Source organism: Melanostigma gelatinosum (genome assembly GCF_949748355.1).
Source record: "Melanostigma gelatinosum genome assembly, chromosome: 24".
Lineage (NCBI taxonomy): Eukaryota > Metazoa > Chordata > Actinopteri > Perciformes > Zoarcidae > Melanostigma > Melanostigma gelatinosum.
Window position 1 is genome coordinate 1,296,815 of NC_136657.1, and position 24,854 is coordinate 1,321,668.

General features: G+C 42.8%; 2 protein-coding genes across 2 annotated transcripts; both read right to left on the minus strand.

Annotated features, from left to right (window-relative positions):
* Nucleotides 1–5,972: 5,972 nt before the first annotated feature.
* On the minus strand, nucleotides 5,973–19,673 carry LOC306797339 (histone-arginine methyltransferase CARM1-like). Its single transcript, XM_079296662.1, has 15 exons — nucleotides 19,549–19,673; nucleotides 16,179–16,305; nucleotides 15,423–15,548; nucleotides 15,181–15,332; nucleotides 14,986–15,090; nucleotides 13,629–13,739; nucleotides 11,359–11,536; nucleotides 10,607–10,697; nucleotides 8,912–8,993; nucleotides 8,640–8,725; nucleotides 8,079–8,168; nucleotides 7,467–7,604; nucleotides 7,162–7,251; nucleotides 6,528–6,610; nucleotides 5,973–6,133 (listed from the first exon to the last, which is right to left on the minus strand). Exons 1-14 carry the CDS (start codon nucleotides 19,648–19,650, stop codon nucleotides 6,595–6,597), a joined length of 1,494 nt encoding a protein of 497 aa, XP_079152788.1. The 5' UTR covers nucleotides 19,651–19,673; the 3' UTR covers nucleotides 5,973–6,133; nucleotides 6,528–6,594.
* Nucleotides 19,674–21,690: 2,017 nt separating this feature from the next.
* LOC306797059 (calcipressin-1-like) lies at nucleotides 21,691–23,797 on the minus strand. The gene is made up of 4 exons (XM_079296238.1): nucleotides 23,301–23,797; nucleotides 22,741–22,914; nucleotides 22,412–22,571; nucleotides 21,691–22,275 (listed from the first exon to the last, which is right to left on the minus strand). Exons 1-4 carry the CDS (start codon nucleotides 23,385–23,387, stop codon nucleotides 22,088–22,090), a joined length of 609 nt encoding a protein of 202 aa, XP_079152364.1. The 5' UTR covers nucleotides 23,388–23,797; the 3' UTR covers nucleotides 21,691–22,087.
* Between the last annotated feature and the right edge of the window lie 1,057 nt (nucleotides 23,798–24,854).

Below are 24,854 nucleotides of genomic sequence, written 5' to 3' on the forward strand. Positions count from 1 at the left end.
CTGCTCTGGATGTTCTTTTGCTGCTCTGTGATGTTTTCACTGCATTCTCTGCTGTCCTGCACTTTTTGTTCTGTCTCTGTGTCGCACTCACTAAGTCAACTAATCTCCCCAAATCCCTGTCATGTTCTCAGCATTCCTTTCACTAATGACCTAAACTAACTGAGTGCTGGTCCAACCCGTGCTCAAAAACACCTAACGTCATTTATTTCATGAATAAAGTTCATTCTTATGTACAGAACTACATCATTTGATCAAAACCACCTTTTCTCAGCCGGCAGTAATGCTATTATGATTGGCTAAGCTTCCACTGGGTCACTTGGCCGAGACAATAGATACACTGCAGTAAATACATTACAATAAAACACAGCAAATACATGACTTAGACAAAGAATACACAAAAACACACAACATGAATCAGAAAGCCCAGGGGGTTTAGAATTGAAATATTCATTCAGTTCCAGAAGGACAACGGTCCTGTGTTCTCTCACAGGTGGCACATCTAGTTTAAATAAAGTCAGAGATAACATGAAAATGTTGTCTGTTAGCAAACCGACAGATTAGAAATTCACTCGACAGTGTTGTCTGGTTTTCTGTCTCGTCCTACATTTTCCTAACAAAGTGGTTAAAAAGCCAAATTGTACTGAATATTCCAATGCTTTCTTCTTTTACTGTTGTCATACATCCGCACATATTGAAGGTCCAACTATCACTGGCTGTTCACGGAAGTGTCGTACCGCATTTCCCTGTTTTATAGCCCTTCATGAGTAAAGTAAAAAGAAGCCTTTTGTCATATTGCTATGTGGGTCTGACCTGTTGCAGGATCATCCCCGAGTCCCGGTCGGTGCTGCAGAGCTGGAACAGATCAGATGGCCCGGGAGCTGCTGCCGTCCCTCTGCATGCCGAGCTGCAGTGATGGAGGACGACTGAAGCCAGAGTGTCCTCTCTGTGACGCTCCCCTCCCCCCTCCCCCCCTCCTCCCCCTCTCCAGATCCCCTCAGTCCTGTTGCTCGATCAGCTGTTTGGCCCCGCTTAGCATTTCTTAAACTACTCTGACATCTAACCTCATCACGTCCCGTGGACGAGGAGAGGAGGACGGTATATTTGCAAGAATCAGAGGCGACTGTGGCTAAGTGGATAGCAGGGCCGTCTTTCAATCAGAGGGGTGGCGGTTCGATCCTCGGCTCCGGCTCTGCTAGTCGCATGTCGATGTGTCCTTGAGCAAGACACTTAACCCCAAAATTGCTCCCGTAGTTGTGCCTACGGTGTAGAAATGTGATAGACTCCGAATTGTAAGTCGCTTTGGCTGAAAGCGTCTGCTAAATGACTGTAATGCAATACAATAAGCATCACGATACAGTTACCATTCAATATCTTGGGATTTCTTTTAAATCTAATATTAAGGAAACTGTCATACATAAAGAAATGTGAGTTACAAATGTTGCTTTCTCTGAGCAGAGTGGTGCGTCTTGTGTCTGACCGGACCCTCCCAGCATCTGATCCAAAGACCCTTTATGGTCCTCATGTCGGACCAGATCTGGTCCTGGACCCCCTCTATCCCATCAGGTGGAGGACCAGCAGAGCTCCACAGTGTTGTCTGTCCCGTGTAATGTTACTAAGACGCGCTCATCAAACTTTGATCAGGCCAGTTTAGCAGCAGACCATCACATGAACAAACTGACCCCAGATCACCTCTGCAGTCATTGCTGACATCCCATCACATCCCAGCGGAGAGCTCACACTCATACGTTCAGAAGTTGTGAATATTAATATTCTCTCTGTGGTCTTCATCTGTGATCCCTGCTCAGGTTCTGAGGCATTAATAATCCACAGCTTCAGATCAGCTTCCCAGCTCAGATTACACACAGCGAGCCAAGACTAAAATGGAGGGGCTCCCTCACAATGACCTCTCAGGAGAGAAAAACTACAATACCCAGCAGCCACCTCTACAATAAGTGACCTGAAGTCATTTACACTACATCCACTCCTTAATGTAATGGCTTCTTCTCTGGCCCTTTCTACACCCTCCCACCAAGTTTATTAGGATGTCTTCTATAACTTCCTGTTGGCAAACAAGAATACATCATCCCTGCAGCACGAATGAAAACATAGTTATGAGTGCTATATTCTATAAATCCCAAACACTGGACCATTGATTCCTCATAATGGAGCACCAACCCACTAACCCAAGAACACATAAAGCTTCCCCTGGTGACTCCTGAGGACAGGGATGAAGGGATTAACGTGAAATTAACGCATTAATTTGCCGAGCACTACTAATTATATAACATGTAACATAAATATCAGAGATGAGACACAGCGGACACTGGGTCTAAACTACACCAAGATGGTACCTTTTTATTTCCTTTTGGATAATGCATTTATTAATAATGTTCCTCTCTTTTTCAGAACAAATAGAAACAACGCCCCAAAGCGTCAACCGCCCATCATCACCCTTAGAATTCTAAATACTATAACAATACTGCTGGAGAAGGTGCCAATGTTGATGTTGATGCAATGATGATGAACATGCTGAACATATTGACCGATGAACATTTTCAAACAGTCTGAGGTTTTGTCTACTCTCCAGACTGTTGGTCTCAACCACACTTCCTTCAAGAATTCAAGGAACCACTTTTGGGGCATTCCTTTAAATGAACAGATTCAGAGTCATGATTAGTGTCAAAATAATCCACATTCTAATGGGTATGTCTGCATTAATACCATGATAATAATCGGGAATCATATGGACATGGATTAAATTAAGCAATAAATTGAATTGTTCATTACAAACTATTGCCGCAATCCACATCACTCACTTGTGAGATGTGATGTATTTTGTTGCTGTGCGTCACAAACTAAATATAATGAGAATGTTACATAAATCATGTGGGATTGGGCCATATGAGGACTAGGCTCATGAGCTAGACCAGCTGTGGATTATGCAGAAAGCTGCAGCAACAACAGTGAAGAGGCTGAACTGGTCGAAATAATAAGCTGTGTGCATATGATTCCTCTATCAGAGCTGTTGTAGATTTCCTAGCAATGGCAGAGAATATTTCATTTTGGAGGATAACGCCTGAGTGTCAGTGCCTCTCCTGCCTAACCTGGCGGGAATCCAGCACGTGTAACCCGAGATGTGTGGAAAACACTGGCCCGACTCACCTGCAGCAGGTCCGCTACGGTAAACAGCGTGGGAGCCAGATCGCGTGCGGACTCTCTGGTCTCTGGACCGGACAGCACGCTGATCCACTGGTGGATCTTTTCTCTGTCCACTTGTGCCAGTGCTGAAAGCATGATGGGACATGTAGTTCTCTCTGGTACAGGGACCATGACACATTTAATCACGTTAATGCGCAATTGCAAACAAGTGCTCTCAAAGCCGCGGTGCTTTGATTCCCAGTGATGCCCAGGATGCTACATGCTATAAGCTAGCGAGCGACAACATGAGTAGAATTCCACACAGGACGGGTGGGATGAGGAGAGGTGGATGGGTCAAACTAACACTGGTGTTTCCTCCAGGAGGCCGCAGTTTGTGCTGTGTGTGAAACAAGAAGCCAATGTTGATTTATTTGTGACGTGACTTCCGCACTTAAGCAACGCCACTTTATTTCAATAAACGCCAGATATTTGAACGCAAACCACGATCTTTTCCTAAACCTAACGAAGTAGTTTCATCGCCTAAACCTTCGTTGTTTCCTGTGAAGATGGAAGTTTGTTTTGAAAAGACAGAATGCATGTAACAAGCCAAAACAGACTCATGTTGCTGGACTTTTGCAGGAAAAACGCACGCAAAATGAGAAGTAACTTTTTGTAAGATATCAATAAAACGGGGATGAATTTATATCATTGTATGAAGAGAGTGACATGAGAAGATCAATCTCATGTCTGTAAGTTAAATCAGCTATAATCACTCTTTTAAAGTGATAAGTGACTCGTCTAAAACATTTAAAAAAGGAATAACTTCAATAGAATCATTCTATACACTGTAGCTTCTTTACATTCTAATACAATGTAACTTCTTTACATTCTAATAGAACGTAAATAAGTTACATTCTAATACAATGTAACTTCTTTACGTTCCAATAGAACGTAAAGAAGTTACATTCTAATACAATGTAACTTCTTTACATTCTAATAGAATGTAAAGAAGTTACATTCTAATACAATGTAACTTCTTTACGTTCTAATAGAATGTAAAGAAGCTACATTGTATTAGAATGTAACTTCTTTACATTCTAATACAATGTAACTTCTTTACATTCTAATAGAACGTAAATAAGTTACATTCTAATACAATGTAACTTCTTTACGTTCCAATAGAACGTAAATAAGTTACATTCTAATACAATGTAACTTCTTTACATTCTAATAGAACGTAAATAAGTTACATTCTAATACAATGTAACTTCTTTACATTCTAATAGACCGTAAATAAGTTACATTCTAATACAATGTAACTTCTTTACGTTCCAATAGAACGTAAAGAAGTTACATTCTAATACAATGTAGCTTCTTTACATTCTAATAGAACGTAAAGAAGTTACATTGTATTAGAATGTAACTTCTTTACATTCTAATACAATGTAACTTCTTTACATTGTAATAGAACGTAAATAAGTTACATTCTAATACAATGTAACTTCTTTACATTCTAATAGACCGTAAATAAGTTACATTCTAATACAATGTAACTTCTTTACGTTCCAATAGAACGTAAAGAAGTTACATTCTAATACAATGTAACTTCTTTACATTCTAATAGAACGTAAAGAAGTTGCATTGTATTAGAATGTAAAGAAGTTACATTGTAATACAATGTAACTTCTTTACATTCTAATAGAATTGTCTTTTGAAGATGAACAGAACATTTTTCAGTTTCAAGTAATGACTGGGTTGTTACTTTCGGTGCTGCTTTAGTATTGATCATGTTTTGATATTTGAGTCATGTTGTGGATGATCAGATGGAGTTATGATGGTAGCAGTCGCCCAATTGCAGATTCAACTTGAGCAAAACCTTTGCCTATTGTGTTTAAATCAGGCCCATAGGAGTTTACAAGGCAGGTGTCCTTTCTCTAAACACTGACCTGATGCATCAAGTGGATATTTTTTGCTGAACACAATATTATGCATTGGCCCTCTACATCCTCTAGTCTAATGAGCAGACTTATAAACGCACTGTTACAACTCCTTCATAGTGTCATATTGCTTTTCGGAGAATTATGATGATAAGTTCATAGTAGATGCAAAAGTATACTTATGTACAATATATTATGTTGAACATTGTTGCTCCTGGATGGATCACAGCCAACCCAATTATGTTCAACACAGCTCCATGTCCTTGGTCATGGTGCCACAGCACTTAACAGAATAAACTTCATCATTCTCACAATTCTGACCCTTTGCTTCTTTATTAACAGCATTTACTTGTACTTTTACTTTCAATACTTAAGTACATTTAACATCAGAAAATTACTTTTGATACTTAAGTACAATAAATATCAGATACTTTAAGACTTTTACTCAAGTAGTATTCTAATAGGTGACTTTTACTGGAGTCATTTTCCAGGAAGGTATCTTTACTTTTACTCAAGTATGGCTTTTGGGTACTTTATACACACACATATAGACATTTATTTTCCTTCTGTTGTTGAAAAATAAGCGAATAAGCATAATTTTGTGCTTTTGTTGTGATGTAGTTAAACACATTCCACACAGTAAATGAATGTTCTGCCCCAAACTACAAAGTATATTATACTATACAGCCCTGCGATACACCGTGTGGAGTCAACACAATCATGAATCCCATTAAAAGGGCTTGTGAGGGAAAAGTTTTATTATTGAATATTAAATATATTCACAGAGAAAACTGCTGCTATAGAAATATTAGTTTCCAGTTTCCTTGTGCTTATGTGTTTTTTAACCACATTGTGAGGTCTGTTTATGAATGTGTATGATACAAAGATACAAAATCTGAACTTCATACTAAAAGGTTGTCACATTTAATATTTGTTCGGGCTTTATATTCAGCACCAATGTTTTGCTGACAACCTGTATTAAAGAACAACAACAAACAACAAACAATGTCAGTTGACTTGTGTGGAGGTGTGACATCTGGTGATTCCTGATGAGGTTCCTGAGATGAAAGAGAGACATATGGTAAAGAATAATAACAATAATATCATACTTATTAACATAGCGTGTAAGGTGAATTTGAATAATACTGCAGTAAGTAAAACAAATCGTATTTGTGCAGGATGGCCCTTGACCATGTGGACCATGTTTTTAATGTACTAGCTCAATCAAATGAATCAATATTTATTTTTGACATGAAAAATGTAAGATGTGCTTAATTTCCACATCATTTGCATATTTGTGGTTGGTGTTTCACAGTAGATGTTATCTTTGCAGGTGAACGCTCTACAGTATTGCCGGCACTTTGCTGCCCTCTAGTGGATTCTCCAGGACGCCGTTCTCTGTGCATGTTTTGGTCGTTCCATAACGTGCACGAGACTCAGTTCAAAGGTCACCTGTGTTGTCCTGGAGGAGAGAGGCCTCGCTGCCTGGACCTCTTGGTGGCCAACGGTCTGCGGCTCTCTAACAAAATGGAGTCCTGCACACAGTTTCACTTGTCATTCAAATGTTTCGTGTTTTTCTCACTAGAGGGCTGTTTCATGGAAGACAAGCATGTGTTGAATGGACCGAACAAACGGAACCAACCTGTTTCATAAAGCAACTTGGAGATGATGAGTACAAGAAGCGTTTCAGAAAGAAAACTAACCCTGAGTTGAAAGAGAGTGAACTTAAACTCTGGGTCTATTAACACCATGGCACCAATGATGATGGCTTTCTTTCTTTACAAAGCACGAGCTTAACTCAGGGGGAATAAACTCTAATCAGATGACCGAAAACTCTGAGTTCTCCTTCTCAGGATTATTGAACTCAGAGTTCAGGGTTAGGCTCAGAGTTGTTAAACCTGCTTTCTGAAACAGTCCAGTCAGACTGATTCAAACCTGGCAAAAACATATATACGGTAATCCAAAGGAAACCAATGGGGTCAACATATCCACGGTCAATATGAAGTAGAATTTCCTGTGACATGTCAATGTGAATAGAATAGCATCTGGTCTTATTGTTAAATGTATCAGAGGGAAAAGGAGTAACCTGAAGAAGGGGTCCTTGAGGTCCAGGACGTTTCCAGATCTGAAGCCTGATTGGTCAACTGTGGCGGTGATGTTGATGTCATAGCTCTGCCTGGGATGTGGAAAAAGTTCCTGATTATTCGTTACACTCACAGGTCACAGACAGAAATCATGAGAGTGTTCACTGTTGACTGATTGATCTGGAACTGTTCTGAAGCAAACAATGCTGCAGTAGCAAGGAGACAGACGATCTACGTTTCCCGTCCCACTCAAAGATCTTCAGGGGAAACATTATGAAGACCGGGCTTGATGGAAGTACAGTTGTACCTGTCGTTGGCGACCAGCAGGACCGTCCCAGACAGAGTCTGTCCCAGCTTGCCGAAGAGCGGCGTCTGAAGCAAACATCTGACCTGATACCAGCGGGTCAGAGGCTCCGTGGGAGCTGTGGAGAGCCACACTGTTGACCTGCAAAGGCCCAGAGAGAGAGGGCGGGGTGTCACTAGTACATCTAAAGCAGGCACTAGCCTCCGGTTCTGAAGAGTGAAGCCAATGAGTAAGTGTCTTAAACTTGCATTCTTCCTAATGGCCAGCAGGGAGCTGTCTGATTGTATCGAAGTCTACGAGAAAATAGACCACAAAGCAGGGGATGCTTTAGGGCGGGGCTACCTTGTGATTGACAGGTCTCTACCAGTGCCGTATACGGCGTCTCTACGTTACTCCTCAGTCCAAATATGGTCACTTCCTGTTCACTGTTACAAAAAGCCAAGATGCAAAAATGCAGAATTTGAGGCTTCAATGCGGCAATCCACAAACCAATGGGCAACTATACGTCCACTTCTTATGTACCAGTCTATCATATAAAGCAAGGAATCTGTCTGTCTGTCTGTGTGTTCTTCACATATCTCGCCCACTGTGGATCAACTGTTGTGCATCTCTTACTTGGATCCTATATAGGCCACATCGAACCAGAAGGCCAGTCCATGGACCAGACCAGACTGCAGCAGTGTGAACACAAAGGGAATCTCCATTCTGGAAGAAACAAACAGGTTTGATTCCTAGACTCAGTAAGTTGTTCTGCATTTCGACGAATTCATTTGATCACGTCAGCATTTAGATCATTGGTTGCATCAGAAATATCACTTCATATATTTCAGATCTTTGGTGACTCTTCACTTTAAAACACTATCATGTGTCAATCAAACAGCTCTGGCAGTACGCCATTTCATTTACTCTCAATGTTCTGCTGATTCAGCACACATTTGTAGTTGTTAGTGGACTTAATAAGTTCTTATAGTAGAGGCATCTAAAGCCCCTTTCAACAAACAGGAAGTGTTTACCATAAAATGACATCAGAATAGTGCTGATTGCTTGATGAGCATCTGTGGTGCATTATAGTGTTCATTAAATGTGTATACACTACTTATACCGTCACTAAATGCACTGATTAAAATCCAGTTTTACCGATAACACCTCATCATCCGTCATGATTATGGATCTAACCTGTGTAAGTCTTCTTCTTTAGCCTCCATGAAGTTGATGCAGTGCTTGACAGACCTGGCCATCAGGATCTGAACATCAAATGAGTCCTGAAACAGACAACGATTAAAGAATCTGATTCAGTATTTATTTTATTGTATTTTAGCCATACTTAGAGTTGGGGCATTTTTCCTTCTGGGGAATATTTTAGATGCCCTCTGCATTATTCTTCACATCTGAAATCCAACATTTCCTTTCTTAACACACTGAAGGTTACCGAGTTGTGCCACACGTACCACTATCGGCTGTCTGAAAAACTCCTCCATTGTAGCACTGTGGAGAGCACTCAGGTTAACTCCATAGAAGCCTCTCTGCTGCCTGAAGAGAGAGCAGAGAACTCAGTCAGCTGACTGACACAGGTGGTAGTTCATGAGCAGATTCCTTTATTCAACAAATGATCAAATCATTCTTTAGTCTCTGCTGTTACTGTGGTTCCTGTGGATACTGTCGCATGTTTGTTGGATTTATCAAGAGTTGCCTCTCATGTCGTTCAGCCGAGTGCCGCTCTGTGTACAGTATGTGATGGAAGGATATATTGAGGATGATTACTGTGACTCAGGTAACTTTTTTCCTGTTGGGATGCTGGAGGTCTCACCAAAAGTTACATATCCTGAATGCAACCAACTTATCCATCTTTAAAATCACGTCACAGATTTCACCGATCTGTGAAGTGATCACAGATTTAAGGAGCAAAGCCGTCTTTGGCCGCTTTTATCCACAATCTCATTCTTTCGGTCGCTACTCAAAGCCAACGACCACACGTGAGGGTCGTAACGTTGATGGTGTCGCAACGGTCGATGAACCAATGACTTCATGTTTTTTCCACAGTAATGTTGCTAATTGCATCAGCATATAGTTGACCCTCATTCCTCAAGGCTGACTGAGCCTGACTTTTACACATAGTGGAGGAGCAGTGAAGGGCACAGACCGTGGCAGTGCACATACACACACACACACACACACACACACACACACACGCTGGTATGCTTGCATGCACTTGTGCACAAACAAACTGTACAGCAGATGTCGTATTGTTTGCACAGGTTTTCCAGGAAACATGGATACAGCAGAATAGATCTTTTCCACTTTTGTGGAAGAAGAAGAAATATTCTGTGGAACAAAATAAATGAGTGAGTCAAAAAGAAATGCTTCTCATCTTCATGTCTGTGTATCACTATGGGTTCCATGTCTATCCCATTTGGTGAACTCGGTTATGTTCGTTGCATCACTATATCCAGATGTAGCAGCTGTTCAGGCCAGAATACTGGTTCACTGTTACACAGATGACTTGTATTGTTCAGCCTGAATGAGGCTCTTTACTGTAGTTTGGTCTTTACAGGGTCCTCTCTGCATGATACTGTCACATCCTGTTTTGATAGAATATAGTAACATTCTATATACCTGAAGATTTATACATGGTAGTCAATTAAACACAGATCTTTTTTATTTGTACGCTGTGGTGGGATGGGGAACTTTTTGTCTTGAATATCTCGTTTTCATAATCATTGGATGCAAAAAATGTAATTGCATGTGCTGTAAAATTTGACTAATCGCCCAGGCCAACCCTACCACCTTTAGATGCCATGTCCTGTCAGAATCCAATTCTTCAAAAACATTCAGCTGACTGAGAGGACAATGTAATCATATCAATGGCACATAACATCAGCTTTAACCCCAAGTTATCGGCCTCCAAAAGCTCATACCAGTCAGTCTCTTGGTTCCCCTGTGTGAGTCAGGACTGGACTGAACTCGAGCGTTTAACACTCAACAGGAAACATGGCTGACTGAGGAACATGTGTGTCTCTGTGAGAGAGACGGAGACAGGGGAATGAAAGGGAGCCAGTGTGTTTGCGTCCTCATGCATGGATTTATGCCTATACATGCTTGTGTGTGTGTGTGTGTGTGTGTGTGTGTGTGTGTGTGAGTGAGACCAGAAACTAGCTCGTGCGTAGTGTTCGAAGTAAAGCTGCTCATCACTGAAAGGAGCCAGATGAATATCACCATAGGAGGGAAACATCAGACCTGGAGACAGCGAGAGAGACACACATAAAGGGCAAATAAGACAGCGAGCTAAACGAACAGTGACAGTAAACAGAGACAGAAGTAAAGTCAGAGACATAAGCAGACACTTAGACTGACGAGGTAAACAGCTGGAGTAACCCCTTTGGAGGGCCTTGGGGAAGAAATGAGCTGTCCCAGGTCAAGAAAGGATATTCTAGTTCTAAGTGCCAAGTCAATACCAACAAGTCCCAAGTCAAAACCCAAGTCAATACCAACAAGTCCCAAGTCAAAACCCAAGTCAATACCTAAAAGTGCAGAGTCAACATGGGAAAGTCCCAAAGCAAGACCCAAGTCATCACAAACTTGTCCTGAGTCATGACGGGAAAGTCCCAAAGCAGGACCCAAGTCAATGCAAACCAGTCCCAAGTCTGACAATTAAGTCCCAAAGAAAGTCCCGAGTCAACACAAACTAGTCCCAAGTAATTCCCCTCCTCAAACTAGAGTTTACCATAGGCCCCCTACACACAACAGTCCTCAAGATTGGGAGCTTAATTGGGACCTAATACCTTACATCAGTACTAAAATGAAAATGTATTAGTTTTATTCACTGTCATGTCAACACTTTGGGGAAACAGTGACTGAGGTTTTGTCCTCTGCATCCCTGATGTTTCTCTACTCCTACCATTGGGTCTGAGCCATTTTTTGGCATGCAAGAAGCTCTCCATGAGTTTTAGATTGAGCAGCATGTATCCCATTGGCTCAGAGACAATGACGTCGACCATGTCGGGGCAGCTGACCTCCTCCACCTTCCCTTCTAGAACCCTGATCCGCTCAGACAGACAGTTATTCTGGACCAGGATCTGCACAGGAGAAAGACACATGTGCACTATCAAACAAGCTACTAACGCATCCCCATTTTCCCCATAAGACCATGACAAATACATTGGACCATGCTGTATGGAGAAGGCAGTAAATGTCTCATTGTTGTGAGAAGGAAAGGTCCATCTAGATACTATACAACCAGGCCTACAGCGATGAACATCTGGAGAGGGAAGTCATTTCAGGTTTCCAGTTGCTGTTATTTGTGCCAAACACCAATCTTACCACTAAAACCAGCCAGTAATTCCATTCTTTTATTTAAATGACACATGATTAGCTGTTCACATACAGCCGTTAATTCCAGTAATTATCTGAATAAGAGCCCAATCAGAATACAACTTCCTTCACTGACAATTCACTGATTTTTAACCTCATCTCTACCTATCCGAGTTAGGTATTTAGTGTGAAACACGCCTGCAGGTCTTACTAATGTTCTGTGTCTCTGGGGCGCAGCTGCAAAATCGGCTGTTCTTTCTAAACATCTGCATCCTAAAGAACAAAAGATGGATCCTTCAGTTCTGGTGTCTGTGGGGCGCAATGCCGCTGACAAACATCCTTGTTCTCCTGCTCGTTCTTGCGTTACGTTTCCAACAGCGAAGATGGCATCCCAAAATATGAGTGTACATTTGTTCCATTGTCGATTTTACAATCTAGATTTGACAGCGTTTTGGCTGATTCTTAAGGAGTGACTCAGAAGGAGTGAGAGCTGCAGGTGTCGGGTTCGGCGTAAGAATATTTTCCTCATTGACGTTTTGTGAGTTCTTGTAGAAGTAGTAAAAACACCATTGGCGCGCAATGCATCCTGGTACTTGTGTGCATAAGCGGCAGCAGGAGAGATTAGCTTTCTCTGTCAATAAAGCAGCACGAGGGAATGTATTTCTTCAGTGGATGACATTTACCATCAGCACTGATTCGACTTTCCACATGAAACAGGGTGAATTTTCCCTTTAAAGGGATCGTTTTTAGGTACTTATCCACAGTCTGTGTTTTACCTGAACTAGGTTGGCACTTCCCTAATTTGGAGGAACAGACCAGCACTGGAGCAACGCCATGTACTGCTGTGGGCAGAGGGCAGCAGCAAAACGTATTTTAGACACCTAAGAAGATTCTTCTAAGAAGAATATCCGTTTCAAAGTTGGAATATTCAGAATATTGTCACCGTGTTACCCTTCTGACGGGGAACTAAAGCCGTTCTATGCTCTCTTCACTGCCAACATCGATGAGTTCAGTAAAAGATGAAGAAGAAACACCACGTTATCTTCTTCTGATGCTGCTGCTATAGAGTTCTTTCATCCTCAATGGTGCTTAACATAGACACACAGAAGTCTCCCAGATAATGAAGCAATCCTGTCGGTTTGTATTCTGGCCAATTTCTAATTCTCAAAATATTACAATAGTCAAGTGCCTCTGTCATTGCCGTTGCCATGGAGAAAAAGCCAGTCACAGGCAGGAATTTAAGTGGGAGCCAATTCAGAACACTTTGAGAACAAAGCACGATCATTTCAAGCTCTGACGACACGCATTGTTGTCTACGGGAAGATTTTTAAATTCGTAAACCATTTGTTGACTTTTCGAGAGATCTTTCTCTGAGATTTCCACCCCAATACATTAGAGGTCAAAATCATTCAGTTTGTGGTGTCCACAGAATCCAAAACTCTGCAGAAAGACTTTCCGATAATTCTGTGGATTATCTTTGGAAAAAGAAAACTAGAAGGATCAAAATCGGTAATATTCCTACGAAGGCAGGTATAATCCAGTACTGTGTGCAGCAGCATCTCTGTGCTGCAGCCCATATCCTTCTGAACATCGGGCCAGATGTTGCTGCAACCCATTAACTCCCTAGTATGCCACGCTCTGCATGTGATGTATGTACTCTGTGTGTGAGAGTGCGTTTAGTGCATTGCTGTGGTTTCTTTTTAGGCTCTAACTAGGCCAGCAGACACATAACAGTGCTCTCCAAAAATCTGCATGGGAGATTCAGTCAAAGTGCATTTCCTGCAGAGAAAAAGAGCCGTTTTAAAGCATGTGAGCATTAGAGCTTACGCCATTATAATGACAAAGAGGGAGGATGACCTGTGTGTACTTGGCCATCGGGTTGGACTCAACAGCATACACTCTGGTGGCTCCTGCCTGGACTGCAAAGAAAGACAGAATACCAGAACCACAACACACATCCAGAACCACCTACAGAGACAGAAAGAGAAAGGGAGGGCTGGTTAGAACAAACTAAATACAAATGCACTCCCAAAACATATACGACATGCGTCTCTGAGAGATTTGAAGCGGGGAGGTTGCTGTTAGCCGGTATGAGTCGTAGACCACTAGGCCTTATTATATTATATTGATAACATTATATTGATAAGGTCCAACAACAAGAAACACGAACCCTCATACAACCAGTACTTCAGTGTATCTGTGTGGATAAAACCACTTTGATTATTTGGTTTGTGATCTTATTTTTAGCAAGCAGAGCTGGATTCATGTAGTATCACAGCAGCTACTGTTGGTTGGTTTATTTGTTAATTGTATTAGCTTACTCTCTGGTTCCATTTTACCCAAAGTGTTTTTTTAATGGAAAAACAAAAAATTTTCATTTTTGTTTATCACAAATTGGGTCATATTTTTAAAGTTTTGCCATCATTCCTATGACATATTATCACATTATACTCACCAGAGTAACTGTTCTCTGGGAGATGTGGGAACATGGTGACATCACTCGAACAAATCGCAGTTGAAGCAGGAAGTGGGTTTGTAAACTGTGATGGTAACTGTTACATCACAAATAACTTGTGACCACTAACCTGTTTACAACACGTCTCCTCGTCTGACTGAGGTTCACGACCTATGACCTGTTTCTTTTAAGTGACATCGTAAGGTAGACCATTGTTTGGAGGGTTGGCTGATTGAACTATCGTTCAGTATGCTGAACCCCAAATGGTGTGTACGGAAAAATGTAGTACAGCTTTGGCCCACAGACTGTATATACAAGTGGACGTCGTCCTCTTGACGTCCCCCATTGGTTCGTGGACTGCCGGTTTGAAGCCTCAGGTTTAGCATTTTGGTCGTCGACTTCTTGGTTGTTGTTTTTTTTTTTACCAAAAGTGACCATATTTGGACGACAGGGTGGAGCTATGGAGGAGCTAGGCCTAAAAAACAAAAAAAAAGCTAGCTAGCTTGATTATCAAGGTGCATCAGTAGTTCATGTTTAATGTGATATTAATTGGCATGCTAATTTTGGCTCGCGAAAAAAAGGCTTGTTTGTAACGTACTTACCGGAAAGATTAAACGATGTCATTTAGCACAACTAAACACTGAGCAACGCCGTTAAAGCAGCAACTCCATTAATGATGCATAACTTTACGCCTCTATCAGCGGAATGGATGGAGTTTGATGTGTGTCTTGGGGAACATGTGAACACACACGCTGTCACCTTGTCTCTGAAGTCACTCTCATTGAGTAGAATGGCCCTCTGATAGGTGGTGATCCTCAGGTAGTCCTGAAGCAGGTTCTGATGCTGGGACAGACAGCTGTGGAACTAAACACACAACAATGAACAGTTTGAAGTTCTTTTTCAAGTATCTCTTTATTCCTACACCTGCAAAGTCAGAACTACTGAGTGGCCTACCTGGTAATCCTGTGTAGGGCCATTCTCAGTACTTGGATGTCTTGTTTGGCCTCTCTCTACATCCTTGTTTCCCCTCTCATCTTCTTCTGTGCAACCTTTCCTAGTCTCTTCATCATCCCCTCTCTTCAATAACCGCTGGAAGTTTTTCATATCTGGAGAGTCAGAGAGGACATGATGTTTTAGTTTAAAGTCCTGAACCCCAGGATCATAAGCAGTGTGAACTTAAGCACGTATGTACAAACCAGTTGGAGTTGTGAACTGCAGCAGGAGACTCTGTTTGCCGACGGTAACCAGGAAGGACTGTCCTCCGACCTGGCAGCAGTCCATCTCCTTGGAAACAGTGAGATGGAAGACTGATGCTCTGTTGGCTGAAAACATTTTGCTTTAAACCACACAGGAACAGAAATCTGAGACACCAAAAATAAAGGTGCTAACTAGAACCAGAGGGTTCTTTTTACGTGTTTCACTTATTTCACACATTTTTATTCAAGACATTCAGGTCTCCATAATTAATTGATACTTACACAATTACTGGTTAAGATGGAGATTAATGACCATTGTATAAAACATGACACACTGTTATGCAGGAGTTAAAGTTAGCTCCATGTTGAGCAGCTACAACCTAATCATCCAATGGTATGATATATAATGATAGAACACTCTGCATCATACATTTAGTTTTTAATACTCAGGTACAATTTATATTTCTCTCCATTTGAATGCAGAGCTTTTTCTTGTAATAGAGTATTTCAACAGTGTGGTACTTTCGCCATAATAGATAATATAATAAATCTTCCACCACTGACCAGCTTTAACTTCACATGATGTTATTAATGATCAGCTGTCATCAGGACTCCAACATTCCATCTCTGGTTGGGTCCTCAGCTTTATCCAAACACTGCACTTTTGGCACACACTTTTTCCACTACTACAGCCATTCTCTAAATAAACAAACATTGCGTGTGTGTGTGTGTGTGTGTGTGTGTGCGCGCGCTCACCATCCTGCACAGTGAGCTGCTGAGCCTCCAGTCCTGGGCTGAGGAGCAGAGTGAGCTCCTGCTCTGCTCCCTGTCTGCACACACTGACCTGCTGCTCTCTGCTCACCTCCTCCTGGACCTGCACCTCCTTCAGAGAACAGCACACTGGATTGTATGACTGCACACCGCATCGGGCCAAACTACACCAGATCAGATCCAGTAGGAAGTCCTCTGTGCAGCTACTTTTAATATTCACCCTGCAGACTATTCAAATCTACGTTTGGGCAAAGAGGAGGAAGCCCGGGGTGTGACAAGCCTGCTGACTGTGATAGGCTGAGACACCTGTCAGTCTATTAAACACGTTTAGCCATACCTCTTTTTGAAGTATGATTTTAATTTAACAGAACCTTTCCAAATCATCACCAAAACAAACCTCCGGGTGCTACAGTTTTCTCTCACAGATTTGGTTCAGGTTTAGTTGTGTGTGGTTTAGGTTAGGTTAGGTTTGGCTGAGGTTAGGTTAAGTTTGGTTAAGGTTAGGTTAGGTTTGGCTGAGGTTAGGTTAGGTTAAGTTAGGTTGAGGTTAGGTTAAGTTTGGTTGAGGTTAGGTTAGGTTTGGCTGAGGTTAGGTTAGGTTAAGTTAGGTTGAGGTTAGGTTAAGTTAGGTTGAGGTTAGGTTAGATTAAGTTAGGTTAGGTTTGGTTGAGGTTAAGTTAAGTTTGGTTGAGGTTAGGTTAGGTTAAGTTAGGTTGAGGTTAGGTTAAGTTTGGCTGAGGTTAGGTTAAGTTTGGTTGAGGTTAGATTAAGTTAGGTTAGGTTTGGTTGAGGTTAAGTTAAGTTTGGTTGAGGTTAGGTTAAGTTAGGTTGAGGTTAGGTTAAGTTTGGTTGAGGTTAGGTTAGATTAAGTTAGGTTAGGTTTGGTTGAGGTTAGGTTAGATTAAGTTAGGTTAGGTTTGGTTAAGGTTAAGTTAGGTTGGGTTAGGTTAGGTTTGCCTGTAGCTGTGAGAGTGAATGTGTCTGAGATGATAAGCAGGTATAAATAATGGATGGATGGTCTTTGGACCAGCTCTTAGTGGATGAACTTAAACATTGTATCCACATACTATGGTTTGTACGATATCTTACAAAAAGGTTTGTTATTTTTTGTGCATTTTCCAACGAATGTCCAGCAACGTGAGCAATCAGTGGTGCGTTACTTAAGTACGGAAGTTTCATGACGCATAAGTCAACGGTGACTTCTGGTTTTACACAGACTGTCTCCTGGTGGTTTTAGAGGTTTATGAAAAGTTGAGCCTGGACGACCCTTCAGTTTTGCTGGAACAGCAGTCAAGTAAATTTTATTGTTTCACACAAACAAGAATAATCACTACACCAAGATTTCAGAGCCTTAATTATGCACAATTTTAATTACAACTGGTGAGTTATGAACAGTGGCGGGCTGTCAGGGCCTGCAAGGCTTTCTCTGCTGGCCGAAACAGAATCACAAAGTTATATCTGTTTTATAATTTAATAATTTTTCTTAAATGCACTACATGTATTATAATTTATAAAAAGATTTTCCCATTATCTTATTTTCTCATTGCACAGCTACTGTCTTCCTCAGTTGCTCTGCTTCCAGTGCAGCTTGTTTTAAGTAGAGCTTTTATCCAATCAGATCTCACCTCTGTGTCTCTAGGTAAGAACAGAGCCAGAGGCCTGCAGAGTCTCAGGTGCATCCAGTGCAGATTAAAGTAAATGGAGACGATATTGTTGATTGTCATAGTGTTCAACCAATCAGATCTTTAGTTTGACATGTTGGGCGTATTCTTTGACGTGTCAGCGTCTGCTAGCCGGCCTATAATGACGTCAGCATTACATGCCGCTCAGTGTTCGTGTGTAGCGTTCCCACTAGGTGCAGAGTGTGCTGTGATTGGTCAGTGGGCGAGCACGTGACTATCGTGAAACGAAACTTAACAGCCAGCAGAGGCTGATGGGTGAATCACGTCACGTGATGCAGCTCTGCCAATCAAATATGAGCATTCTGACCGAGTGAGTTGCACCATGACAGAGGGTGCTGAGAGGAGGAAAGACACTGCAGAGCAGTACGTTTAACATTCAAGTTGTGAAAGTAAAATCCTATGATAATCTCTTTGGGTCTTGGCTTGTCATTAAGGAATGACAGTGGATCCCACAGCCAGACCAGCTGAGAACATTATATTTTCCTGAATTTAGGCTTTTGCATTTTCTAAATGCTCGAGCGTTATTCAAACAACTCGTCCTGAACGGTTTAATACAAAGATGTAGATAGTTACAGCCTTAAAAATGAATAATAGCTGTGGCTCCGTAAGGTGGTATTTCAGCTGCAGGGCAGCAGTGAAGGCCCAGGTATAAAATGGACGGCCCACCACTGGTTATGAAAACATTCCCCATACCTACATTGTCATGAACGTGGATATTAGTTAGGTTAGAGACAAAAATAGTTAATTTTAGGTCAGCACCGGAGGTTGCCGCTCGGTTGTTCTATGTGGACTTACATCTCTTAAAGGGCAACACCACCTAAATTAGGATTCCCAATATGTTATTTCCATGCAGAGTTCAATCAATAATTGTGAACATGAGCTGCTGTCTCTCAAAGCCACAAACCAGAGATGTCAGTCTCTTACTTGTGATGTCATCAAGCTTTATTCTTTTGTGTCGTTCTCAGCAGAAAATGTTCCGATATCCTCAGAACATTCCTCTGGGTGCTAATCTCCCCCAATTCATGGTCTATGGAGCACACTTTATACTTGGTGACATCACTCATTTGAGTTTTTGCACTCTACTTTTTGGATTTGGGAGAGTTGTTCACGTTCACTTCGACCATAGGAGTAACATGTATGCATTTTGAAAATGTGTGTAGTTCCCCTTTAAAGCAACATATTTCTTCACTCAACATGACAAACCTGAATGACTTAAAAGTGAACTGCTCCTCACAACCGCTTCTTTGTAAAGTCAAACAATGTTCATATTCACACCAACATGATGTCAGACGACATGATAACAAAAGGGCAATTTAGTCAGAAATAATTGATTATGAAAAACCTTTCTGTTAATTACTTTATCAAACATAGTAGTTAAACAAGATATCTTCAGCTAATAGGGATACTTAGACTACTTTGGTGCATATAAACACAGTATACACACTGCCTTTGGCTTAGCATGGTTTTGTTATCTCATTTCTTGCTGATTCTGCCATTTTTAACCAGATCAAATAGCATTAAACCAGAAGAGCTCCGTTTTAGAGCTGGTTAAATTATAACCGCACAAGTTGTGAGTAAGTATTGAGAGAAGAGCTTGATCAGTTACATCTTGAACCCTAAACTTAAAATGCATGAGTATTCACGAGTGCTCCCTCTGCAGCCTCCACTGTTACCTCCTCAGGTGTCTCCATGTGCTCCTCCTCGGCCCGCACCTCCTCCTGCAGAGTGAAGACCCTCACAGAGAAAGCCATCGGCTCTTCGCTCTTCTCCTCCATTCTTCAATGTGAAAGCAAACTGCTCCTCGAGAAGAAAGAAGAGGAGAGAGCAGAGGGGGTGGAGGTGGAGGAAAAGGGGAGGAGCGATGGAGGAAGGATTAGAGGGAGAAAAGTGGGGAAAAGAAGTTAACATGGGAAGAAATCTTGAAATCTATATTTTAGTCTTACTGGAAGCAACAAATACTGTTGGCATTTTACAGTTACACAGTTTCTTTAATGTATTGGGATACATCAAATACAAGCATGTACTTTACAAATGCATAACTGTCTTAATACTGATTCTAAATCATTGTACACCTAGAAAAACAGTGTGAGGCCCCTTTGAAACAATGAGGATTGTTCCTCACAGTCCTTCTGATAAAGCCCAAAGGTTCAGAAGTTGCAACTGATGCAGCTTCTTCCTGTGAGGCAGCAGCGTTAACCTCTGCACCACTTGTTACCATTTATTCATGTTTTACAAAGCTGGATATCTATGACTAGATCGATGAAATGTTAGGATTCAACCTCTGTGGACCATGGATGTCTGAGCCAAATAGCACACCAATACATCCAATAGATATTTCAGCTAAACATGTCAACCTGCATGTGGTGCAAGAGGAAATGGCATTTTAAAATAAAGCCGCTAAAGTTCATTGTTGAGATGTAGTCCTCTCCATATGAAAAGGCCAGTGAGTACCTGGTGTAGGTTGGGATCCTTTTCGGATTTGATGACTTAGTTTATAAGCTGCTTTCATTCACCAAGAAGACTGAAAGACAATTCATGTTATAGACGAATCAAATGTAACTCAGTCATCATCGTGGTGGAAAGTCAGTACATTTACAATAACGACACTCCCTCTGCAGGAGGTACAGCATCACTGCAACAACAGATGGAACATGAACCCATCTCATTTCACAAGAACTTTGAAGTCTTTTGCTGTTTTGATGCAGTTGTGTGGCAGGAGGCGACTCCTCTGGTTGTACAGAAGTCTATGAGAAAATGACTCTACTTCTCTTGATTTATTACCTCAGTAAACATTGTAAACATGAGTTTATGGTCTCAATCTCTAGTTTCAAGTCTTCTTCAAGTCTTGCCATAGCATGATGTTCATTGAGTAAATTATGGTCCATTCAGAGTCAAACAGACCATAAAGCAGGGGGCGGGGCTACACAGTCATTGAGATTGCGACCACAGCGTTGTCCGGTCTGGGAGTAAAAATGTCTTATTCAGTGTTCAGTTGTACTGATCTCCACCCAAGAAACCAAGATGGCGATGGACAAAATGCCTCTTGCGCGGCTTGCGATTGGTCCGTCATCAATATATGATGTCTGTGACTACGTCCACTTCTCAAATGCAGTCTATGGTTCAAGCTCAGCGGTGAGAATTTAATTATAATATGATAGGAATTCAATAATTTTTCATAAACATGTATCATCATTTTTTTCCCCCATGAGCTTATTTTCTCATTGCACAGCTCATGTCTTCCTCTGTTGCTCTGCTTCCAGCACAGCTTGTTTTAAGTAGAGCTCTTATCCAATCAGATCTCACCTCTGTGTCTCTGTGTAAGAAGAGAGGCCCGAGCCCCAATATGATGCCTATTCATAGATTTCAAACAGGGGAGTTGTATAAAAACTGAGATAACGAGACATTATTACGAGACATGGAAGTGAAGAAATCCCAAAGAGACGTGTGAACAAACCATAAGCAGCAATAGACACAGTCTGACAGACAGTAAGAACACAAGACATGAGCTGATGGACACAGCAGCAGCACCAGAAGAGGCTGAATAACAGCTTCACTTCTCTCCGACGATCCTTTTACAATACTTTTTAGGCCGAGTATGAACTTTAGAAGGTTAGCCCCGGTTCTTTTTTACAGACATCAAGGTGGGTGTGGCTGAAGCCCTCACATTAACGGAGGCCGGTGTTGCGCGTTTCGCATTCAAAAAGAAAAGGCCGTGTGATGAAGCTCTGTTAAATGTCAAATAGCAACAGCTGTTAGCTCAACAAGCAAAGCACAGACTGAATAACACACATCCAGATCATAATGATGAAGTGAGACAGACTTTATTTGCTCCTGACCAGCTTCATCTCTCTCTCTCTCTCACACACACTTTTTTTTTGTGCAAAATATCACCACAAACCAAAAGAATCCAGCAAAGTCTCGTCATCGTACTGGAGCACTACGATCAAAACACGACAAAACACGAGTTCCTACATTTCAACACGAACATTCGCTTCAGTTCCGCAGTTCAGGCAGACATCGCATTCATCATAGTGGTTTTCCAATAGGAAGGTCACGTCTCCCGTCTTTCCCACAGGACATGAACACAGCGCTGGTCTCTACGGGACACGGCAGCACCCTCGGGTGTCTCTCCAACGTCCCCCAAACCTTCAGAGCTCCGAGAGCGAGTTGAGCTCTCGACCTATCGCGTCGGGATGAAAATGTTAGAGCCGCTCACTGCTCCTCTCCGGGCGTGTAGTCGGGCCGGCGCGTCTGGACGATCTTTGGCCGCAGGGGGCGGGGCTTGTCGTCTTGGTCGCTGTCGTCAGGGGCGGAGCTGTCGCCGCCGCGCTCGTCGTCGCAGACGTGGACCACGACACTCGGGGTGGTGGGGGTGGCGGTGTGCAGCTCGTACTTGCCCCCTGGAATCACACAAAGAAGAGGTTCAAGAAGTCATGCAGGAGCCTTCAGGAGGGGGCCGGTATGGAGAAAGAATGAGGCGATGATGTAATGATGCTCGGTTCTTAGTGGGAGGAGTGTGTTCAAAGGGGGGCGTACCTGGTCCGAGCTTGGATATGGCACACAGCAGGTCGTAGTTGACGACTGGCGTGGCATCCAGAGACTGGGACCAGCCCACCGGAGGGGAGGCGGGGGGCGAGATCAGGAACTGCTTGTCTGGCTTGGGGGGCTCCAGACGAGGATTCCCGATGTGGACGGACTGAAGACACAAGACAAAGAACATACGATTGTAAATATATGCAAGATGAAATAACAGTTTCATTTATTAATTCCACATTGAGTTCTTTTGGGCTCCAGGGGGGCGTTGGTAAACTACAACTCCTCCGATAGATCAATGCAGCGTGTGGAAACGGGTTCAAACACACTACCTGGGCGAAGTAGAGCCTCATCTCTTTGCCGCTGAAGTCCGTCTTGTGGAGGCGGAGTCTGGCCTCGGCCGCAGCCAGAGCGTCGCTGAAGCTGATCCTCACCCGCCGGAAAGACTTGAAGTACTGGAACTGCACCTCTGGGTCGAAGGAGCGGAACAGGGCCTCAAAGGTGGTCTGCAAAGAGGGACTGAAGTCACTCAATGGTTTCCCTTCAGCTGGAGGCTTGGAGCCAGAGGCAGCCATGAATACAGTTATCAGACATGAAGGATATAAATAGAGGCTCACCCTCCTCTGTGTCTGACTGTGTGAGAGCCTCGTGTTTAAATGACCAATCAGTGACACAAGAGAGAAGACAGAAGAATGAAGTGGACCACACACACACACACACACACACACACACACACACACACACACACACACACACAGAAACTAAACTGTCCTTGTTCACACTGACAGGGTCTCAGAGGAAAACACAGCGTTCTCTTGGAAACTTAAGTCATGGAATCCAAAACTATTCAGACGCCATGAGCACCATGGAGCTGGTTTGGGCGCTCTCTTACCTGTGCCTCGGGACGGTGGAACACTTCCTGGTTGGTCACCGAGGCAACCAGGCAGAAGCGGTTACACTTGGTGGTTTTGATGTGCATGATGGGAGATCCGGAGAGCCGAAACCTTGTCCACCCGATACCTGAGACGGCCTTCAATGGGGCCGACGATGACGATGGAGAGGAGGGGGGAGATCGGTGGAGCGTTGCCTTCCCCAGGATGACAGATGAGGAGGAAGTGATAGATGCTCCTTAACAGGAAGCTGCTCCGTTTCCTCCAGCACTGGCCTCGTCCACCTGGATCTTCTTCTGTGGTGGTGAAGTCGTCGTTTCTCTTCTTCTGTCTTCACACTGAACCATCCACGATGTTAGCGATACACTATTCTACAGTCACAGTCCAAGGTCTGGTCTGGGCCTGCCGGCTCACTGAAGGAATGTTCCAGAGATTTAGGTGTGCAGCAGAAAATGTCACTGGGCCTCTTCTAAGCTCACTCTCTCCTCCTGCTGCTCCGCCGCCGCTTAAATGAGCTCGAGCCAGCCGATGACGCATTACCCACAATCCCCTCCCCTCTCCTCAGCCCGGTCTCATCCATTCGTTCATTCAGCGCGAGCCAATCGTCCGCAGAGGAGGGAGGGGCGGCCTCTTTCTACTTTTTCCTCTGCTGACAGATACTAGCCAATGTTGACTAACCACACAGAGAGGAGGGCTGTGTGTGTGTGTGTGTGTGTGTGTGGAGATACTGGAAAATAATGACATCACCCTTGAGCAAACTGACGCATCAATCTGCTTTCTGTTGCATTCACAAAAACCCTTTGTTGAATGGAAAACATGTGACTAAGAGCCTCTGAACTCTGATTTCACACACGTGCCGAAGACGCATCAGCTGACTGCAGAACACGTCAGCCTTAGTATGGATGAAGCTGAGAGAGAGAGGGGGAGACAAAGGGGGAGAGAGAGAGGAGAAAAAAAAAAAGAGGGGAGATAGGAGAAAAAAAAAGAGTGGCAGGAGACATGACTGGTAGAAAGAATGCAGGATGGAGGGCTAAAAAGCAAGAGGTGGTGCTCATGGAAAGTATGCAGTTTGATAACATGCTTTTATGAGGTATTAATAGCAGAGCGCTTCAAGTGGAGAGGAAGTGTGTGTGAGTGTGCGTGTGCAGCCGGCAGTTGGAAAAACAAGAGCAGGCTGTGCGGCCGATCCACCAACATTTGCACTTTGTGCGAGTACTTAAACACTTGTGGGTTGGGAAGAAGAGCACGACGCCACTGAGACAGAGAACACGGGACGACACACAGCTGTCATTCGAACGACACAGGAAGAAGCACTCTGTTGGACTTGTTGACGTGTTTATTCTTGCTTTTGGAACATTAATTATGCAATCAACAGCAACACAGACGCATTTGACAAGACAGTATTCAAATCCACCGTGCCTGGAGCACACTGAAGTCGGAGGCTCACCGAGTGCAGGTGTAAATGCACGGTGAAATGATTAATAGCACTGTCCTGGGTGTGTGTGTCGGATGGAAAATAAAGTGTTGTAATGCTGCCGAGCCTCCCATGCAAGTGT